Source organism: Triticum aestivum, chromosome 1D (assembly GCF_018294505.1).
Source record: "Triticum aestivum cultivar Chinese Spring chromosome 1D, IWGSC CS RefSeq v2.1, whole genome shotgun sequence".
In the NCBI taxonomy this organism is placed as follows: Eukaryota; Viridiplantae; Streptophyta; class Magnoliopsida; order Poales; family Poaceae; genus Triticum; species Triticum aestivum.
Genome location: NC_057796.1, coordinates 488,734,000 through 488,749,364, shown reverse-complemented (window position 1 = coordinate 488,749,364; position 15,365 = coordinate 488,734,000). Strand labels below are relative to the sequence as shown.

The window sequence follows — 15,365 nt, the reverse complement described above, 5'->3', positions numbered from 1 at the left end:
TATATATAGCTCTCCAGAGCATCTAATTAATTAAACCATACATTGAAACTATGTAAAACATTTCAATGCGAAAACAAATGCGATCATAATCGCAACCAAGGTAACAATTGATCCAACGGCATAATGATACCAAGCCTCGGTATGAATGGCATATTTTCTAATATTTCTAATCTTCAAGCGCATTGCATCCATCTTGATCTTGTGATCATCGACGACATCCGCAACATGCAACTCCAATATCGTCTTCTCCTCCTCAATTTTTTTATTTTTTCCTTCAAGTAATTGTTTTCTTCTTCAACTAAATTTAACCTCTCGACAATAGGGTCGGTTAGAATGTCCGGTTCAACCACCTCCTAGATAAATAATATCTATGTCACGTTGGTCGGCATATTTGTCATAAACAATAAATGAACCAAATAGTTATAAGAAGATAATATATACCACATCCGAATCATAGACAGGACGAGGGCCGACGGGGGCAGATACCAAAACCATCGCACTATGTAATAAGAAGGAATAATAAAAGTAACAAAATTAGACAAGTATCTATCTAAAGTAAGAATTTTTCTTTCTTTCAGAAAGAAGATAAGAACAAGAGGCTCACTACGGTGGTGCTGGCGACGAGATCGACGCGGGCGATTGACGGCGGTGAAGACGGGGACGTGACGTGACGGACCGCTAAACCTAGACAAATCTCGGGGAAAATGGAGCTCGGAGGTCGAGTTTCGAGAGAAGAAAGATTAACTAGTGTGGCTCAGACATTTCATCGAACACCTCATGTGCATAGGAGGTGAGCTAGAGCACCCAAATTCCCTCCCCTCGCCGGCCAGAAAAAACAGAGCACTGTGGAGTGCTCTGCTGTGGCGATGGAGTATATATAGGCAACTCATTGGTCCCGGTTCGTGGCACCAACCGGGACTGAAGGCCTTTGGTCCCGGTTTGTGCCACGAACCGGGACCAATGCCCCCCTTTAGTCCCGGTTGGTGGCACCAACCGGGACCAAAGGCCTTGTGCTGCCCCGCGTCAAAAGTTTAGTCCCACCTTGCTAGTTGAGAGAGCTCGAGAGTGGTTTATAAGCGCTGTTGCGCCCTCCCTCTCGAGCTCCTCTCAACTGCAGGCTTTCGGGCCTAACCGTTCTCTTTGCCTGTGGGGCCTACTGGGCCTTCTGCGGGCCTGAATCCTGGCCCATGGATGGGTTTCAAGTCGTATTCAGGCCGTGGTGGCCCAGTAGGTGGCATAATTTTTTTCCCTGTTTTTTGTTTTCTCTTTTGCTTTATTTATTTTGTTTTGTTTCTACTTACAACAAAAAACTTATTTATTTTATTCCGTTTTGTTTCTAATTACTTATGTATTTTACTTTATTTATTTTACTGCTGCTATTTTTATTTATTTTACTGTTGCTATTTTTATTTATTTTATTAAGGTTTATTTATTTTATTTACTATAGTTTATTTTATTTAATTTTATTAAGGTTTATTTATTTTTATTTAGTTTATTAAGGTTTATTTATTTTATTTACTATAAAAAATGAACGTAGATGCGCCTATAGAGAAAATTCAACCTAAATTCAGACTAAATTTCTTTGAAGAAATTTAGTCTGAATTTAGGTCAAATTCCCTGTATAAGGGCATTTATTTTCACTTTGAGAGGAGCTCAACAAGGCAGAGAGGGACGGACTTATAAACTGGTGTGAGCGCCCTTCGGTTGGCGAGGTGGGACTAAACTCTGACCGCAACTAGGACCAACCCTTTAGTCCCGGTTTGTGGTATGAACCGGGACTAAAGGGTGAGCCTCTGGTCCCGGTTCAAGCCACCAACCGGGACCAATGGTGGTGGGCCAGGAGCGAGGCCCATTGGTCCCGGTTTGTCCCACCAACCGGGACCAAAGGGGTCGGATGAACCGGGACCAATGCCCCCACGAGGCCCGGCAGGCCCCTGGCCGCACGAACCGGGACCAATGCTCACATTAGTCCCGGTTCGTGACTGAACCGGGACTAATGTGAATATTGCCCTGTGATCAAAGCCCAGTTTTCTACTAGTGGATGCTTTAAATGTATCTTCGAAGGTGTCTGTTGGGTTGGTATGGATCGAGACTGTGATTTGTCACTCTGTGTGACGGAGACATATCTTTGGGCTCTCTCGGTAATACAACATCGTAAAGAGATTGCAAACAATGTGGTAATGAGTTAGTCACACGATCTTATATTACAGAACAAGTAAAGAGACTTGTCGGTAACAAAATTGAACTAGGTATGGAGATACCGACGACCGAATCTCGGCCAAATAACATATCGCCGGACAAAGAGAATTGCATACGGGATTATCCGATGTTTGACACGAGAAAAATATCTAAGACTTCAGGAGAAAGGAAGAGAGAGTGTATTTCTCTCATACGCCGGGGAAAGGAAAAAAAGTATGCCGGCGTGCCAGTGTACGAAGTACACAAAGAAATATGATACGGGAAACAAGTATTTCATTAATCTCATTGGAGAAATAAAATTACAAGATCCCATAATAAAAAGGTGCGCTTCATGGCCTACTAGCGCGGCCAGGCTGACTGTGGTGATTGTGTGATCTCCTGGTTCTCGGGGCCTCGGAAGGCTTCCAGCGTTAATTACTTCTACGGGTTGCTCCACGGGATACCTCCGATTGAGCTGTGTGGTCGTCTTTGTCATCAACATACAAGTCGGCCTCATGTTTGTTCTGCAGTGAAGCACGGATATTGTTTGCGGAATTATAAGTCGGAGAGGGAGGGGCTCGCGAAAAGGGACGTGCTAGAGTGCAATGATCAACCGGCAACAACGATAGTGGTGAAGACAAGTGACAACATGGATTGGTCGCTAGAGGCCTGCTAGGGTGCGACGATTTGTCTTTCTCCCACAGGCACATTTGCTAGTAATTAGTAAAGATGGTTGTGTGCAACTCTGCATCATGCTTATGCAGAGACCATGGATAATCTTTCTTTTCAGAAAGAAAAAGGAAAAACATATGCACTGTATCCGCTCTGCCGCCCCATCCAAACAATCCCCTCAATTGTGAAAGGATTCCATTGTGAAATGTGGATGCTCAAGTCTCTCTCTTTCAGAGCGTCTGCCTTCCTTGCCTTGTCCTTGTGAGGGTTATTGCTTTGCTATATGACGCCAAGCCAGATGCAGCGATGCAGATCGGCACGCTCGTGCGTGCACTGGCTGGATGCAAGCGGAGACGCCGCTCCACTAGCCGAGCACCTGTAGGCTGTAGTGTAGCACACTCGTAGCTCTTCAACAGGAAGCTGTAAGCCTCTGCGCTGCCCTGCACTACTTGGGCAACAACACGAGTAGTGGCATGTCGTGCGAGCTGGCGCGCGCAGAGGAGAGGTCACCGCCTCGCGCTCCAGAGTAGATGGTGGCGCCGGAGAAGGCCTGCACGGGAGACCCCGAGTTGCGCGAGGCCGAGGCGAAGGAGGCTGCCTCGCTGCTCCGAGCAGGCCTAACCTGGCGTGCGCGCGCGGGGCTCCAAGACCCGAGACGTCTGGTGGGCCGAAAAAATCCACCCGATCGAAAGGCAGCTCGTGACTTTATAGTACCACACCGCCTGCCATAGAACTTTTTTTGCAGCTTAAATAGCGTGTATCCGGCCATCGATTTGCCGACGACGCAAGGCTGTTCTAAATACGTCTGCCGAGGCAAAAAGCAGTCACACCACACTTCTGGCTGGGCCAAGCCACGGGCCTGTCACCTGAAGTTGCTGTTAAATCGTGCATGAGGGGGGCCAGAAGTGTGGAATGACGTTAGTCTTTTTTATTTTATAAAAATATACAATTACGCTGACGCCGTTGTTATTTTCTTTTCTTTTTGTTATTAATTTATTTTATTCCATTTTCTCTTTCCCAGCTTCAAAACCTTCTTATATTTCAGTTTACAGACCATGATCCATCGTTCTATAATTATTACAGAAGACAAATAAGACATCACGTTCGTCCACATAAGCTTAAATAATATACAACGTTGATTAGTAATATTATTTACGGTCCTAAAGTTATATATGTTGGACCGACACGTACAGGGTGGATGAATAAATAGTTGGAAGTAGCAAACACAAAGAAGAAAAAGAAGCCGGACACACATGTACACGTCTCACAGACCTGCACAATTACTTGAGATAAAATTTGAAAAATATTCATACTTTTGTTTGCATGCTAAAAAAAAGATCCATATTGGATAAGTTGCTATATCACCTTTCTCTTCAAAAAATCGGATACATTGAGATGTATCAAAACTGTACTTTTATTCTTTTGCATGGTAAAAAAAGATTCATACTGTATAAGTTGCTATATCACCTTTCTCCTCAAAAAATCAGATACATTGAGATGTACCAAAACTGTACTTTTATTCTTTTGCATGGTAAAAAAAAGATTCATACTGTATAAGTTGCTATATCACCTTTCTCTTCAAAAAATCGGATACATTGACACGTATCAAAACTGTACTTTTATTCTTTTGCATGGTAAAAAAAGATCCATATTGGATAAGTTGCTATATCACCTTTCTCTTCAAAAAATCGGATACATTGACACGTATCAAAACTATACTTTTACTATCTGTTTTTCCTGCAAGTCAACACGTACCAATGGATAGGATCCTAAGAAGCCCATTAGTATATGGAAAATGTTTGTATACGGTAGACCGGCCGAGCGTTCGGCCGGTCGCGCCGCGTGCGTCCGATTATAGCAGATCGTACGATTACGAGACAGGTTACCTGGCATTGGGCCCATGCACCGCTCTGCGCGTCGCCCTCCCCTCCCCTGCCTTATCTCCTTACCAGCGCTCTACCTTATCCATTCAGTTTCCTCGTCCCATTTCTCTCATCTCTAGAAATCAACCCCAAAATCGCAACGAGCACGAGCCTCAAATCCCGACGACTACTGTTGCTACAAATTCCAGCAACGCCGGTGACCTCCTCTAGCCCAACGACCTCCACGTCCCCATCCTCCGTCTCTTGTTCCAAGCCCCACGGCGGCCGCTCATCCATCAGCGTGACCATGCGGCAACCAGCGCTCGTCGCCATGGCCGACCGCAGCTGATTGCGCTCCTGTCCATGGCCGCCGCCGCAGGATTTGCTACAAGCATGCTTTGTTTTTTGCAGGAACCAGCCCATGTATTTGCTATCACCCACCCATCCAAAATCTGCTACCACGTTAGTTTTCGCTGGAACCGGCGATCCATTTTGCTACAACCGTTTTGGTTTTTGTTACTATCGGTGTTTTGTGCATTTATGCTACATCCATCTCCATGAGATCGCTGTTTTTCCAGTCGATTTTTTGCTACAACCATGTTATGATTTTGTTGGAACCGAAGATAATTTTTGCTGGAACCGACTCATATTTTTGCTACCACCCACCCCACCCAAAATCTGCTCCCACCGTATTTTTGCTGGAACCGGCTAACGATTTTGCTACAACTATGTTGCTTTTTTGTTACTGCCGGTGTTTGTCGAATTTTTGCTACATCCCATCTCCATGAACATGCGAGACCCACGACTGTGTCTTTTGATGCAACCTTTTTGTCAGTTTTTCTTACCATAGGTATTGATGATTGCTACATTCATTCTCACAAGATGCTACATCCCTGTTTTCTCCGGTCAATTTTTTATTGCTACAATCATGTTTGATTTTGCTGGAACCGAAGTCAATTTTTGCTACTTCCATTCATGGCGGCGTTGCTCAACGGTGGCGATGGATTTTTTTTCTGGGAACCGGGGCTGCCCCCCGAAAGCGAGAATGGAGTGGCGGTGAGCTTCGAGGCCGGCGTCGAGCTCGTCCATGGCGGGGGAGGGGTGGGGTCAGCGGGGGCTCAGTCGTCTGGCGGAGGGTTCTTTCGCGTCTGGCGTGCGGCGGCGTGAGGTGGGAGATGCGGGGAGGACAAAGAAAAAAAGGAGCTCAATCAAACGGCTGATAAAACGCACATCTGACGGCTAGGTGTCGACCGGCCGAACGGTTCGGCTTGTGCGCCGGCGCCCAGCACTGCCCTTAGTATATGCATCTCTCTTAATAAAGCCCACTTACTAAAGTAAAAGTTCTTTAGACCAAAGTCACGCCCGATCTTACTTTGTAATCCAAAAGAAGCATTATCACACTCTTAATACATGAATGGTATGCACCAAAAAAAAACTCACGATAAAAATATCTTTGCAGGGAAAAATCTTGGATGAACCTAAAAAAAGATATGCGTCTTCTTCAGAATTCCAACAAGAATAAATTGAAAACATCAATGGTGGCCTACATATTAAGTTATACTGTTTTCGCCAAAAAAAAGACTGAATCTTCCCATTCATCGGTTATATGGTGGACCTAACTATAATGGTCCGACCAAAGGGCAACATACCAAGAAGAAATAGTAGCTCGGACTACATTGCATGTGCTGATGTAATGGTGACATCATGGACCACATTAGTAATTGAACATCCTTTATGTTTTATCTTCCATCGAGTGTCAGGTAAGAAAGCAGTGTGTTCATGTGAAAGAAAGAAACATAAAATAGAGAGTTGTTGTGTTTGTTCGTTCGACCGGTTCCATAAGCTGCACATGACAAAAACTTTAACTAACATTTAACGTACAAATCGGTGTTGTGACAACTTGCACAATAAATCCATTTGCCAGAAGGCCATCTCGAGCAATTGGCACACGTATTATCATGCATGGACTTGATCGAAATATACAAGTTGTTTCGAGAATTATGGAGTTGTAAATGATTTAGAAAATTTCAATGAGCATGCAGGGTCACCCTACTAGCCGCGCAAAGTGCTTATATATAGAGAATAAATGTTTAATTAGATACTTCACTCGTAAATAAGCACCGGTACTTAAAAAGCTTTGTTTATTTTATCCCTATAAGGCCATTGAATCTAAGATCTAACCCGAGAGCATGGGAGAGATCCAACGGCCGAGATGGCCGGGGAGCATGGGAGCATGTCTCCCATGTCTGCACGTGGTACTCTTCCCTTTGCTTCCGCTCACAGTTTCTTTCCACACACTTCCCATCCCCATGCCCCTCTGATCCCGCGCCGCTCCGCTCCGGCATTCCGCCCCCGATCAGCACCGCCGCCCGATCCAATCCCCAAATCATGGCGCTCAGCCTCATGCCCCCTTCAAGCATTGCCCTCCTCACCCCACGGGGTCGCGTCAGAGTCGGGCCAGCGGCGCCGCCGCCGCCGCCGGCGTCCAGCGTCCGCGCCGCCTCCTCTTCCAGAAGGCGCAATGGTGGGAGGAGGAGGGGGCTGGCCGTCGTGGCGGCCTCGGAGGGCGGCCAGGAGGAGGAGGAGGAGGAGGGGCCCACGGCGGCGGCGGGGAGGATGAACCTCAACGAGTACATGGTCGCCGTCGACCGCCCGCTCGGCCTCCGCTTCGCGCTCGCCGTCGACGGCCGCGTCTTCGTGCACTCTCTCAAGAGAGGGGTAAAAATTCGACCTTGCAACGTCATTCTTTCTGTTCCTCACTTTTTCCTTCAGTTGATCTTTTCCACTCGAATTGCCACTAATCTACGCCAGAGGGATACTGAATTACTGACAGACATACTGCCAACTTGTCCAGAACATCAGAGCTGTTTCTCTGCATTTATCGCTGTGAATGAACTATCTATCTGAACTGTGTGCTATGGCCATCTCTGATTTGGAAGGCTTTTGCAAATTTACTAACTGTTGTTGCTGCTGCTGCTGCTGCTGCAGGGAAATGCGGAGAAGTCGCGGATCATAATGGTTGGGGACACTCTCAAGAAGGCAGGCACTGACCACAATGAGGGTCTTGTTCGCATAAAAGACCTAGGTGACACGGAGTATGGCACTAGTAAAGTTTCTATTGCTGAAACCTTCTTCGTATTCTTCAAGTATCACAGAAAGATCATTGTGCTAGATAGGAGGTTTTCTGTTTGATATTAGCTATGTTATCCTGTATATCTGTTGCAACCTATAGCAAATATGTGGTGTCAACTCATAACTGTATGACATCTCAAAACCATGTGGTACGGGCATACTTTAACCATAATACACCCTCCGCTTTAAAAAGATGCGTGTCTCAGCAACACTTCGCATTTCAAGGAGTTTTTTTATTATAAAGGGTGAGTGGTTGATTAGGCACCCATGCTTCGGAGGCACATATGCATTTAACTAGTACCAGTTGATATTTAATAAATCATCTAAGCACCTACAAAGAGATGCTTGCATTGCAGGAGATAAGATTTGTAGGTGAATAATGATGTGGCGAACTGAGTCGCACATAAGCACTCTGCATTGTACATGCTCCAACTGTACCATTCCATCAAAACATTAGTGGTTTCAGCATCCTTAATTAAACTTACTAATGTTGAATCTCTGAAAGTAGGATGTAACTAGTGGTCACTCTTAGAAGTTTGAACTTGCACTTATTTGTTTGGTCATATGTTTTCTGTAATGTATCTGCAGGATGGTTCTAAACCAAGAGTCAGGACCATGCAATCTTGTCCTTGAAAGGCCAGTTGCGCCTTATCCAATACACCAGTTGCATCAAAATGAAGATTATCATATCCTATTTAACAGAGGGAGGGTTTCTCTTCCGACCTGGAATAGTGCTATGTTGTCCTCAAAGCTGAATAAATCATCTCCAGGAAATGGGAAATCTGGTTTTGCTGTATTTTCCCCAAGGCTACTAAGTTCCCAAGGATGGGCGCTTTTATCTAGTGAGAAAGACGGACTCAATAGGAGGAGTACGAACCTTGCAAATTGGATGAGTGAGATTGTTGGCTTTTACTCTGATGAGGATGACATGGATGCTGAATGGGCACATGGTAGTTTTCCTTTGGAGGAGTACATTAAAGCCCTAGACCGTGCTAAAGGTGAACTGTACTATAATCATTCACTTGGTATGCAATACAGCAAGGTCGGTAAATAATTCTTTATCCTCTTCTTCTTTTGCTATGTATACTACATGAAGTGATGAAGGTGCTATGCATTTCCTTTCAAGACTTTAGGACTAGTCTGTCAATCAGCATAGCAATCTTTGAATATTCGATGTATTTTGTCACAGATTACTGAGCAAATATATGTTGGATCATGCATACAAACACAAAAGGATGTGAAGATGTTATCAGAGACGGTGGTAGGTTCACTGACATAGCACAATGAACAGAAATCTTATTTGTTCAATTTGTACCTGGCCTTTTACCATTCAGTTAAGTTTCTGACATTTTAAAAGGCACCAGGGTATTACTGCTGTCCTGAATTTCCAAAGTGAAAGTGAGCGCATTAATTGGGGAATAAATTCTGAGGCAATCAACGATTCTTGTCGTCAGAACAACATCTTGATGATTAACTACCCTATCCGGTAGGATTTTATTTTTCTCACTAGTAGATCAGAATGAAAAACTTAGTTGATTAGAGTGCCTTGCAGTAGCAACAGTGGACGTGCTTAAATATATTATAATATCACTGAGTAAAAGAAATATTTATTCTTGTTGTCAGAATAACATCTTAATGATTAGCAGCAGTCTTTTTCCTGTTAAAAGAGATATTTATTCTTCCTTTATTTTGTAGTTACAGTAAGTAGGGTTATGTAGATACCTGCTAGTATAGGATGTAATGTTCAGCATTATCTCTACAGTATCCCTTCTGTTTGATAACTGTTGCACTTTCCTGTTTAGGAAATAAACATCGCTGCTATATAGTTGGCACTTCCTATGGAATCTGATTTTCATTGAACTATAGATGCCCTCTATTTTTATTGTTTTCAGAGAGGTTGATTCCATGGACCTGAGAAAGAAGCTTCCTTTTTGTGTTGGTCTTCTTTTGCGCCTAATAAGGAAGAACTACCGTATATATGTGACTTGTACCACTGGATATGATAGATCACCAGCATGTGTGATTGCATATCTACATTGGGTTCAAGATACACCTCTTCATATTGCTCACAAGTTCATCACTGGGTTGCATTCATGTAGACCTGACAGGTAGTTTTATATGACATAGTTTTCTTAATTTTAGGGAATTAACTCAACAAATAAGAGCTGTCTGGTTCTTATTTCCACTGTCTTAGTTATTGTGGCTATTGTTTTGGGAGCTTAAAGTTTCATTTGAATACACAGAGCTGCAATTGTTTGGGCAACTTGGGATCTCATTGCATTAGTTGAAAATGGAAGACATGATGGCACTCCTACACATTCAGTGTGCTTTGTTTGGAACAATGGTCGGGAGGTAAGTTCGTTCATGACAGAATGTATCCAGAATGTTCCCTAAAAAAAGTATCCGGAATGTATCATTGAGCAGTGCTTTTGGTGTGAAATTATTGGGTTAATTTCTATCTTCCTCTTGATAATCACTAACCTGACGGAATTGAATGTTATGCATTTTCTCCAGGGTGAGGACGTGGAATTGGTGGGGGATTTTACAAGTAACTGGAAAGACAAATTAAAGTGTAACCACAAGGGCGGATCCAGATATGAAGCTGAGGTTCGACTTCGACATGGAAAGTAAGCTGCCGATTATAAGATTCTGAAAAAAAAAATCAGTAACGAGATTCATCAGTGCCTTGGAGTTGGTATTATATGAGAATATTGCAGAGAGATGCCATCTTTCTATCTTGGTTCAACTTATGATCAATTTTCCTGTGATACTTTAGAGTTATCCACAAGTAACTAACCCATACTGGTTCAGGTACTACTACAAGTTCATAGTTGGGGGTAATTGGAGGCACTCGAGTTTGTTGCCGTCAGAGACAGATGAACACGGAAACGTCAACAATGTGATCAGAGTCGGTGACATCGCCCGGATTCGTCCTGCTCCCAGCCAATTGCAGATAAAGGTATACAACCTGCCTATTTTTACGCTAATTAGACAGATATCCTCATAGTTCCATTTCTCGATCAAACCATGCCTGCTTTTCTAATGCACATCTTTATGTAGACATCTGTATTATACGATAATAAAATGTGATGTCTCTCATGGCAGGATCCATCTGTTGTTAAGGTGATAGAGAGGGCACTGACTGAGGATGAGCGGTTTTCGCTGGCGTTTGCGGCACGCCTCATGGCATTTGCAATCTGCCCAATCAGATTGGCTCCAAAGCAGTAGGCATGCCATCCCAACCCAACTCCCGATTCCGTAGTTTACATAAACCTCATGAACAGAGAGCAATCGTTTCGCACCGTATGCTCGTTGAAATCAAACGTGGTTGGGCACAATGTATATCTCTTGTAGTTCTATGAGCTGTACCTGAAATGAACTTTTACTCTGGGTCTTTGGGTTGTTCACTCTAAACGGAATAGGTAAAATAACTAACTACTTTGCTGGAGGCTCTCCCTGTCTCAAGGTAAGAAATTGCCTCTGTAACCCGGGAGGCGGGAGAAGGGGGGAGGACGGGGACGCGGCTAATCTGCACCCGGGCTCATATGCTCCCGGGTGAACAGTAAAATCAAAACTAAATCAAAAAAAATTCAAAAAATTCCAAATTTTTTTTGAGAGAAACATTGACAAAAGTTCTAAGTGCCTGCAAAAATTCGTCATGAAATCACATTCCTAGAAGGCGTGGCAAAAAAAACAAAAACAGTACTCTGAAAAAAGCTACTTTCAAACGCATTTTGAAGCACTGAATTTGTTTTTTTTGCCACGCCTTACAGGAATGTGATTTCATGATGAATTTTTGCAGGCACTTAGAACTTTTGTCAATGTTTCTCTCAAAAAAAATTTGGAATTTTTTGAATTTTTTTCGATTTTACTGTTCATGCGGGAGCATATGAGCTCGGGCTCAAAAGATGACTTTCGGGAGGACGGCCCCTTTGGGTCGACTGTCGGCTTTACCTTACCGGATCCCGGACTCCTGAGGTAAGGGTTGAGCTTCGCCAAGACAGATCCGTGAGAAGTGTGACCTGAAGATTCAGTGCTGAAGATAACCGGTGTATGCTGGGAACGTAATAATAATTCTTACCGTACAGTTAAGGTGTCAATTACAAACAGAACAAACAGCTGCTGTGGTGTAGTGGTTATCACGTCAGTCTTACACACTGAAGGTCTCCAGTTCGATCCTGGGCAGCAGCAATTCCTTTTTTCCCCCTTTTTTTGACCCTAGTCATCTGGCATTTTTCTGCATGTCAATGATAATATAGCAGGCCGAAATGATTGATTAAATTATTATTTTTCTCTCCATTAACAAACTAGCTTTATTTCTGCTTTCTTTCGCCTCGTCGTTGACGGGAACGTCCCCTCCCACTGAATGCGCATCGCCGGAAATACAGAAATAAATGCGAGCACCAGGATTTGAACCCTGGTGGGTTGGGGATATCACAGTCCCTCTAACCATCCAACCGCAGGTTGGTTCGCTCTTTGTTACCTTCTATGATGATGTACTTTGGTTGCACACGTGAACATATTTGTTATGTAGATTAAATCTATACCTACTAATAAAATAAAATAGGTATTCTTAGTCCGTTTTACTATTTTATAGAAAATCCCCTAATGTTTCTGACATTAAACCCACAGTACATATTAAATGTTTTTGAAAATACTCATATCTTGTAAATCGTAACTCCAAATTTAACATGTTATATATGAAATTTAATGAGAAAAATATGTAGAATCTGAAAATGATGTTATTTTACCTGTTAACAATTTAAAAAATACTATCTAAGCTGCAATGTTAATTAACAATGCATTATTCATCTTTTTTTTCATACCGGTACTGATTTAGATTGGGGATGAACACCTCGGCAAAATGAGGATTGGACATGAAATTGAAGATAAGTTGGTGATTAAAAAATCATGTATCTATTTATGATTAAAAAATCTCTCTTTATGATTAAAAAAAATGTATCTATTTAACAACCTTTTTGACAACTCTTCATGTATTTAAAAAATATGCATGTGAAAAAAAGTGTTCAAAAGTTACCATAAGTTGGTGATTCTTAAACTGAAAACTGTCATTGCTGCACACATGTCTTTGTAGTGTGCTAATGTGTCATCGTTTGTTTTTGTCGTTTTTCTTTACTCGCCCGTGACAACACCCCATTCCGAACATGACATGAATAAATGCATGACCACTTACCCGTTTCTTTGTACGAATTAAATCTACATGCAAGACGTGTTGAAATAGAACACATGAATCTTAAACTACGCTTTTATAGGTTAAGATCATCTTTGTTTGGGCCGTAGGTACAAATTCTCAGATTATAGACCATTTTTTGCAAATTAAGAGTGTGTGGTATTTTTTTTCTCCTGTTGCAACGCACGGGCCTTTTTGCTAGTTGAACTAATACATTGAAAGGAAATCACGGACCAACAACAAAAGATTTCATACTTATGCTCTACTAATCATATTGCTAGACCATCATTTATATTGTTTGAATATATCATATGTATCGTCTCCTAGTGGTTGCACCATAAGACAAAGTCTCCCATGCCTACACATGTTGATGTTGAAGTGAGCACCTTGCATGGACTCGATATGTGCCCTACAAGAAGTTGAAAACTCTTAAGTCCTTGTACAATGTTAGGTGCTTAGAAAAAAAAAACGGGAGTTTCTAAAGCACAAGTGCTATAGGAGAGCCGCCTAATTAAGTGTCTACCCTCTATAATTAAGCACCGACAGATGCTTAAAGGAAGACTGATTTATTTCTTTAAACACCTCTCCTAAGCGTCTTGCATTGTACAAGGCCTAATATGGTTAGAAACAGCGTCATTTCGACAACTCTGCGTAACCTAATATAATGGCACACTCTCACTCGGATCTGAGCCTCTCAGCACTAACCCCATTTAGTTAGCTAGTTCCCAAACATATTGAGGCACCCGTTTTTAAAGGTATATGGAAACCAACATGAAAAGTCTGCCGCAAAAGGGAGAGGGCGGACATGGGAGAAAGATGTGCCACCCATCACGATAACATCAATTCTTACTACCATCCAATCTACACTTGGTCAAGTTATCTTTCTTTAATAAGACTACTAATCTACATAAATAGCAACTGAAAATCCAGTGGCATATAGTTATCCTCAGTTGTACCAGACATCCGCTCCTCATCTTGTCACACATCTGAGCAAAGGCAATACCTTGGCCGGTCCGGTAGCGTGAGTCTGTGGTAATGTTGTGTTGGGCGAACCCTATATCCTTGGGGGTGTAGGGAAGAACGGGAGCAACGTCGTATCTCCGTCAGATCACATCGACGATCTCCATCTTGTGGTCGGAGTTGAAACAACAACACCATTTGCATTTAGTGTGGCATAAATTATACAATTCTTATAAATAACACCCAAACTTTAGTTATTCTAGTCAATTACCCCTAGCCCACCCAAAAAAATCGCCCCACCCACCGATATCCGATAATGCCTCCATTTCACCTTCAAATTCTGCTATGCTCCACTTCTACGTTCTCCCTCCTCCAACCTCGCCTCGCATCATCTCTCCTCTCATGCGACCAGCAGAGTCCGCCATTGCTCCACCATCATGGATGATGAGGCTATAACAAGGGGCAGTGGAAGGGTGGATCTCTTAGATGAGGTGGGAAGGTGGCTGAGCCATCCTAACTCAGTATAGTATACGCCTTCTTTGTGAAAAGACGACACTCCCTTCGACCCACATTTATTGTTGGCAATTAATATGGACCGAAGGGAGTACGAGTTATTATTAACAATGATGATTTAGAAAAACAATGATAAAAGTTGTTTTGGTGCGTAATATTATCACGCTGAAGATAAACAGGACGAGGATACCAACGGTAAGGAGGCTAGGCACGTAATAATAACACTTGCCGTACAAATTCGTTGTTAACTGAAAAAAAAGACATAGTTGCTGTGGTGTAGTGGTTATCATGTCAGTCTTACACACTGAAGGTCTCCAGTTCGATCCTGGGCAGCAACAATTCTATTTCCTCCCTAATATTTTTTTGGCCCATTATTTTCCAGTATCTTGTTTTTCTTTTTCTTTGGCGCTGCGGTCAGGAGTGACTCAGACGACTATTATTCTGCGTGTCAGTGATACATAGCGATAGGTTTTACAGTACATCTTACTACAGAATTTAAGGTGATGAAATAACTTTTTCTCTTCATGAACATACTAACTTTACACACACACAGTGGGAATTACAAACTGCAGATACAGAGTAAACTGTACTTGATGAACAGCTAGTCATTAACTCCACTAACTCTAGTATAACACAGTAATAAAACTAGACTAAAGAACATCGGAAAAGAAAATGTCTCTTTAGATCATTTTCTCCTCTCTTCTTTGACTCCACCAGCACTAGCATGACAGAGATGTAATAACACTGGACTGAAGCGCTGCGAAGAAATTGCCCCTTCAGCAGTGGCGGAGCTAGGCAGGAATCTATTGATCTTTTCCTTATCTAATCCATGCACAGTAAAATTTCTTCACTGATTT

The 15,365-nt window shown here is 42.7% G+C and overlaps 1 protein-coding gene and 2 non-coding genes across 4 annotated transcripts; all 3 read left to right on the top strand.

Annotated features, from left to right (window-relative positions):
* The first annotated feature begins 6,968 nt into the window (after positions 1 to 6,968).
* Positions 6,969 to 11,238, top strand: LOC123183342 (phosphoglucan phosphatase LSF1, chloroplastic). 2 transcript variants are annotated; one of them, XM_044596129.1, is made up of 10 exons: positions 6,969 to 7,430; positions 7,701 to 7,807; positions 8,433 to 8,886; positions 9,034 to 9,105; positions 9,209 to 9,330; positions 9,737 to 9,952; positions 10,088 to 10,196; positions 10,359 to 10,471; positions 10,656 to 10,803; positions 10,950 to 11,238. In XM_044596129.1, exons 1-10 carry the CDS (start codon positions 7,101 to 7,103, stop codon positions 11,070 to 11,072), a joined length of 1,794 nt encoding a protein of 597 aa, XP_044452064.1. In that variant the 5' UTR covers positions 6,969 to 7,100; the 3' UTR covers positions 11,073 to 11,238. The 2 variants fall into 2 exon arrangements, with proteins under 2 accessions (XP_044452064.1, XP_044452065.1); XM_044596130.1 differs by lacking the exon at positions 6,969 to 7,430 and having other exon boundaries at positions 7,701 to 7,818.
* A 724-nt stretch (positions 11,239 to 11,962) lies between these two features.
* Positions 11,963 to 12,035, top strand: TRNAV-UAC (transfer RNA valine (anticodon UAC)). The gene has a single exon. It is a non-coding gene; the product is annotated as a tRNA-Val (tRNA).
* Positions 12,036 to 14,773: 2,738 nt separating this feature from the next.
* On the top strand, positions 14,774 to 14,846 carry TRNAV-UAC (transfer RNA valine (anticodon UAC)). Its single transcript has one exon. It is a non-coding gene; the product is annotated as a tRNA-Val (tRNA).
* The last annotated feature ends 519 nt before the right edge of the window (positions 14,847 to 15,365 follow it).